This window comes from Pagrus major, chromosome 10 (assembly GCF_040436345.1).
Source record: "Pagrus major chromosome 10, Pma_NU_1.0".
NCBI lineage: Eukaryota > Metazoa > Chordata > Actinopteri > Spariformes > Sparidae > Pagrus > Pagrus major.
Window position 1 is genome coordinate 345,737 of NC_133224.1, and position 6,763 is coordinate 352,499.

Here is a 6,763-nt window from a genome sequence, read left to right on the forward strand (position 1 = left end):
TATCATCAGGAGGAGATGATGGCTGAGCCTGACTTTATATCATCAGGAGGAGATGATGGCTGAGCCTGACTTTATATCATCAGGAGGAGATGATGGCTGAGCCTGACTTTATATCATCAGGAGGAGATGATGACTGAGCCTGACTTATATCATCAGGAGGAGATGATGACTTTAGTTTATGGTGAACTGTTCCTTTAATCCTTCAGAAAATGTGGAATAAAAAGAGATTTTAAAAAACAAGTTATGAGACTGCACACGCTCGCAAAGACGCATATATACAAGTAGATCGTGTAATTAAATGAAATGATGACTGTTAGTCTATAAAGGTGACGTTAGCTCCGGGCTAAGGGAGCGTTCACACTGGCACATCCAAAGTGGGCTGACCCGACTTTAGCCTGGGGCTGCTGGCCCGGCTCCGGGGCAGGTCAGCCCGACTTTGTGAGGTTATCCCCAGAAAATCAGCTGAACACGGGGCTGAGAGGTGCAGTGTGGATCTACACACCTGGGCTGAGGTGGACCTGGACCCGTACAGGTGCAGTGTGGATCTACACACCTGGGCTGAGGTGGACCTGGACCCGTACAGGTGCAGTGTGGATCTACACACCTGGGCTGAGGTGGACCTGGACCAGTACAGGTGCAGTGTGACTCATACACACCTGGGCTGAGGTGGACCTGGACCCGTACAGGTGCAGTGTGGATCTACACACCTGGGCTGAGGTGGACCTGGACCAGTACAGGTGCAGTGTGGATCTACACACCTGGGCTGAGGTGGACCTGGACCAGTACAGGTGCAGTGTGACTCATACACACCTGGGCTGAGGTGGACCTGGACCCGTACAGGTGCAGTGTGACTCATACACACCTGGGCTGAGGTGGACCTGGACCCGTACAGGTGCAGTGTGACTCATACACACCTGGGCTGAGGTGGACCTGGACCCGTACAGGTGCAGTGTGGATCTACACACCTGGGCTGAGGTGGACCTGGACCCATACAGGTGCAGTGTGGATCTACACACCTGGGCTGAGGTGGACCTGGACCCGTACAGGTGCAGTGTGACTCATACACACCTGGGCTGAGGTGGACCTGGACCCGTACAGGTGCAGTGTGACTCATACACACCTGGGCTGAGGTGGACCTGGACCCGTACAGGTGCAGTGAACTGGGCTGGTCAACACCACTTCTGTGCCCACATGTCCCGTCTCGACCCTGTAGAATTATCAGAGTATCATTTGGACTCCACCTGTTTTCCCGCCACTAGAGGACAGCAGGGAGACATTTTGAACCCGTCCCCTGTCACGTGAGCGGGTCGGTCCCTCGCAGCTCGCTCGGTTAGCAGCTAGCTCTCTGTTAGCATCTCATTCGGAACAACACGGAAACAGAGCCCGGCGGAGACTGCACCTCCAGCGGAACCTTTTCACTGGTACCCGGCGCTGCTCCACCGTCTCCTCCTCCCGGCTGTTCCGCTCTCCGTCCTCCTGGTCCAGACCGGCCGTTAAACCCGAAACATGTCGGCGGTGCAGCGGATGAAAGTGGCGAACGAGCGGCACAGCAAGACCATCACACAGCGGGGACACGTCCAGAAAACCTCGGTACTGACAGCCCGGCTAACGGCTAACCAGCTAGCTAACAGTCCGGGCCAGCACACAGCCGCAGCCGCTCTCATGTTACACATTATATATGTTACACATTATATATGTGTGTGTTGTTTAAAGCCTTTAACGTCCTGCTGCAGTTCAGCTGTGCGCTTAAAATGCGACGAAGTCTCGGAAGCTGCGGTGCAGTTTGCTCTCAGCGCGGACGAAGCTAACTTTAGCATTAGCATGTACAACTGCACAGCCGCTGTGTCTCAGCACAGCCTGACACCGTGAACCGAGCTGTGTTCACATATAGATTATAGATTATAGGTTATAGATTATAGAGGAACAGTCGCACCTGACGTCTGTGGCGTGGGCCGACAGGTACAGACTGTGAGGGACAGAACCAGGCTCGACCCAGACATCTGTCACATTCATGTGGTGCCGCCTCGCCACACGGCTGCACGTCACGACTGAGTCCCCGGAGCCTTCAGCTGGACTGTCTGACAGCCAGGCTTCGGTTCGGCTCACACACACCGTCCCTGTCGTGTCTGGTTTGGGGACGTGGTGAACTCCAGTCAGCCTCTCACATCCTGTCCGCTGTCAACAGTGCGGTGGGCGGAGGCGCGACACTACACGACTGCTACACAAACATGTGTGTGTTTGTTATAAATCGTGATTTACCAATTGTGCATGAGACGAACTGAAGCCGGGCTGCACACAGTCCGACTGAAGACCACATGTTGGACTTCTGTCCTGCTCAGTCCTGCAAACATAGGACGCAGCATTAAATACACACATTTCTCAGCCGAGTTCGTGATGAGCACTTACTCAGCTCGCTTAGCCAGGTGCTGTCACCTGTAACAGCAGCGGAGGACAGAGACCCTCCTGAGGCCTGATGGAGATGTGACGTCACCTCAGTGTCTGCAGGTTGAAACACCTGAGATCAGACTGTAGATAATAACCACAGGTGTGATTCAGCAGACACCTCAGTGCTCAGATAGTGATGTCATATCTGATCACTGTGACGTAGTTTCTCATAGTTCTGACTTAAAAAGTCCCAGTTTATCATTATTATACCTTGTTTGTAGTTTAACCTGTGCTGACACGCTGTGACTGTTAGCATCTGTTAGCATCCTCCTGGTAACTCCATCACAACGTGATTAATGTTATATAAGGTGTTGTTGCATGTTCTTGAGTTGTCTCCTCTCATGCCTTTTTGAATATGTTGGTTTTGTCCAGAGAGAAGTGTTCAGTTAGCTTGAGGCGAGCAGCTGGTGTCTGTCATAATTTACCCAGAATGCTCAGTGCTGCTTCTGTACAGGTAAAGATCTGATGCACCTGCAGGTCTGTACGTTAATCTGCACATTATAGTTCTCACGTCTCAAGTGTCTCATTTTATCTGATCAACAACCCAGAACTTAAATATCTCAGACAAGAAAACAATTCAAATAACTGCATGTTAATTTTCTGTCATCCGTTGATTAATGTGTGTGTGTGTGTGTGTGTGTGTGTGTGTGTGTGTGTGTGTGTGTGTGTGTGTGTTCAGCGGCCAGTTAACGAGGAGAAGTCTCCGGTGGGTCCATGGCTGCTCGCTCTGTTCGTCTTCGTGGTTTGTGGATCAGGTGAGTCTCACCTGCACGATCAGAGATTCTCTCCACCTCCGCCTCCTACACAGCTAGCTTAGCATTAGCCTGCCACCGTAGGAAACTCTGACAGCGTTGGACATGTTGGTTTATTTTCTTTTTCAGAGATCCTTGTGTTGATTTGTTTGAGAATAGGGTTCACTCGTTGACAAAAAACTGGACCAAACTAAACTGTTAACAATGCCAAAGATCCTTTAATGATTTGTTTAAGAGGCTTCACTCTGGACAGATTAGAGAAACTGATTTTCTCTCTTTTGTTTCTTTATTTCTGAATCATTGAAGGTATTAGCTACTCTGGACTTTTTCTTTTTGCTGAATATTATTTGAACTTGTCAGAAAGCCACCGGGATGCAGACGAGCGGGTGTTGTAAAATACCTGGGTCTTTTTAAAGAGCTTGTCAGGACAGAAGACCAACGATCTGTTGATCTTTACTGCTCCACCTGTGAGTCGGTCAGTGCTGAAAAACCATGTTCACAATCATGAATATGGAGACTCGTTATCTGCTGTGATGCAGCGGCTCTGCTTCCTGTACAGCTGATCTGATCTCTGTGGTTTTTCTGCAGAACTGCTGCATCACTGAAAGAGTCAAAATGTCCTGAGAACGTGGAGCTGATGAAACTGACCCAAAATAAAAAACGAGCGATGAACGTTGAATTTCAGAAATCAGTCACGTTTTATCATTTTCCTCGTCCATCGTTCATTTACATCACAAACTGCCTTCTGTCGGTGAAGGAAAGCGCCGTGACGCCAGATAACTGAGTTAAAGATGGAACGTTTCTACAGTTTGTCCAATCAGTAATCAATACGTATGATCTGTGTCTTTCAGCCATCTTCCAGATCATCCAGAGCATCAGGCAGGGCATGTGATGACCTTTGACCCTGCAGCCGAGCCCAACACATGGCGCCATCATGACCCCGCCTGCCACACACACACACCCACACACACACACACACACACACACACACTTGTTCCTGTGGAGTTTAAACTGAGCTGGTTTTTCTTCTCACTGTAACCCGACCTCTCTTCCTCTTTTGTTTTTGTTTTTTTTTACTTCCTTCCCTGTTGATGAAGCTGATCAGATATTGGTTATTGATTGCTTGTCAGATGAAGTCTTAACTCTTCTTCCTGTTTCTCTGACGCAGTCGTCCAGCTGCTTTTTATTCTCCGCTCACACACGTTTGGTCGCTGACGTTTGACTGAAGCTGTTTTGTTTGTTTTTACTTTTCTGACTCTGATTTAAAGGAACATTCTGCGAACTGATCGTCGCTTTAAGGTCAAATTATTCAGGAAAGAAGAAATTTAAATCTTGACTGAGCCTCAACGAATAAACAAATGAAGGCTGTCGCTGATGGATGAGATAAATGAAAAACAAATAACTTTCATCCAACTCCACATTCCACTTTTTCTTGTTTTCACCACACGTCCTCCAGATATTTCACATTAAAAGTCTTCCAGCCTGCTTGTCAGCGGTAGACTTTTAATATGAAATACATACAGGAAGTGTTGACAGCAGTTTAAAATTGATGGCGAGACACTTGAATGAACCAGGCGAGTCTGCTCTTCCCGATCAATGTTCAGCTGCTGTCGACACTTCCTGTAAGTGTTTCACATTAAAAGCCCAGCAGTGACGGGGTCGTCTGATGGTCGGATAGCTTCAGAACAACACGCCGCTTCCTGTCGTGTAACTCGACTCCTCATTTATGAAACTATGATAAAGTGATGAAGTCAGTTGTGTCAAACACAGAAGAAATGTTTAAACACGCAGCGACATAGAGCTGACACTGTGGCTGGACGGTTAGAGGAATTGGAGTAATCAAATATGACAGATCTGTGTTTGTTGGGTGATTTTAAGCTTCTCGTGTTCATTCTGCTCTTCAAGCTTTATGAAAGGTTGGAGGAGGGTTTTAATGAGCTGTTCTGAACAGATGATCACTCTGTCGACTGTTGAGCGGCTGAAACTGAGACAATAAATATAAACAGCATGAAACTCTCACCAAGGTCTGCATGTAAACTGGAAGTGTAACACGAAGCAGGAGAAAAGATGAAGAGTCAACTTCAAAACAACAAAGTTCAACACAACATAAGACGTCTGCAGCGACTGAAGGATGGAAATAAAAGGGTTTAAAACCTGAACATTAAACAGAAAAAGAACCTTCAATCTTCTTTGATAGCTGAACTTTATATCTGCAGCGAGGACGTAAAGTTCAGGATTTTGACGGACTAAAAGCAGCAGTTTGGTTCCTTTAAATCAGAGTTGTTCATCTGTTTTCTTCTTGTCAGAAACTCTGGTCGAGTCCAGACTGACAGAGTTTTAACGTTCTTGTTTTGATGTAAATGAATTAAACGGTGAAGGTGAAGCTTCAGTCAAACTCTGGCCTCCGACCAACACTTCCACTGGACTGGTGTCGATGTGAAGAGACGGTCACCTGCTGGTTTTTTGAAGCAGTGCTGGTTTAGTTTTTGGAAAGGTGAAGCAGTCAGAGAGGTGAAGAGCTCAGCGAGCCTCCTGCTGGACGACATGCTCCGCTTTTATACAAAATAAACCACAGATATTTTTCTCTACACGTCTCTGCTCTCTGTGTGTCTGACTTCTGATCACGGTTCATTTATTTCTCATTTACAACACAGTTTTACACTGAACAAGAAACACGAGAGAAATCATTTTATATGTTGGGAGTGTTGAGGATGGGTTCTGGAGCAGCTCGGGACCTCCTGCCACGTGGCAGCAGGTGAACAGACTGAGGAGGATACTTTAAAATCCTTCTGGTTCCAACATTTCTGCAGGAAAACATTTGACTCGGATGAAGTTTTGACTCCTGATAAAAAGAAAAGCTGAGTGAAGATTTGTCTGTAGCCTTTACAGAAATGGCTCCAGTAGTTTGAGTTGATCTCTGACATCCTTAAAGGATCAACAATGAAGTTATCTTACAGTGAGATCACATGATGGAAGCACAAGTGAACAAATCGTCAGAGAAATCCGAGTCGTTTAAACTGTTTAATGAAGAAAATGAAAATGGACTCGGGTGCATTTCTGTACAACACTTTCAAAGACCTGTTGATCGGTGGAATGTACACGGTTCACATCACAGTACAAAGTCTGATCCATGTCCAGTAGCACAGAGGACGACTGGAAGGAGAACTTTCTCATCGGATTCAAAAAAAGTACAAAAAAACACAGGTATTAGTTTCAGAAGTCAACCAAACAAAATGTTTCATGAATATAAGAAATCTCAAAGTACATGGTAGATAAATGTCCTCATCATAAAATACAGTGTCATTCATAGAACAAATACATATCAGGAGAAAGGTTACTACAACAGATTCATGACACGTTACACAAAGTCAGAAGTATTTGTGCTCATTACAGGAGGGAGGAGCTTACGGGCTCACCTGTGGGCTCAGACACAAACATCTCCATCAGCTCCTGTGGCTCCAAACACTTCTGCTTTATGTTACTTGAGTTCCCTCGACCCACCAGATTAAAGGTCATATTGGTAATATTCTTATGTAGATAAATCATTTTCAAGAAATAATAAAATA

General features: G+C 46.4%; 1 protein-coding gene across 1 annotated transcript; it reads left to right on the forward strand.

The window, feature by feature from the left end:
- Positions 1–1,304: 1,304 nt before the first annotated feature.
- LOC141003532 (stress-associated endoplasmic reticulum protein 1) lies at positions 1,305–5,787 on the forward strand. The gene is made up of 3 exons (XM_073474897.1): positions 1,305–1,590; positions 3,125–3,200; positions 4,049–5,787. Exons 1-3 carry the CDS (start codon positions 1,507–1,509, stop codon positions 4,087–4,089), a joined length of 201 nt encoding a protein of 66 aa, XP_073330998.1. The 5' UTR covers positions 1,305–1,506; the 3' UTR covers positions 4,090–5,787.
- The last annotated feature ends 976 nt before the right edge of the window (positions 5,788–6,763 follow it).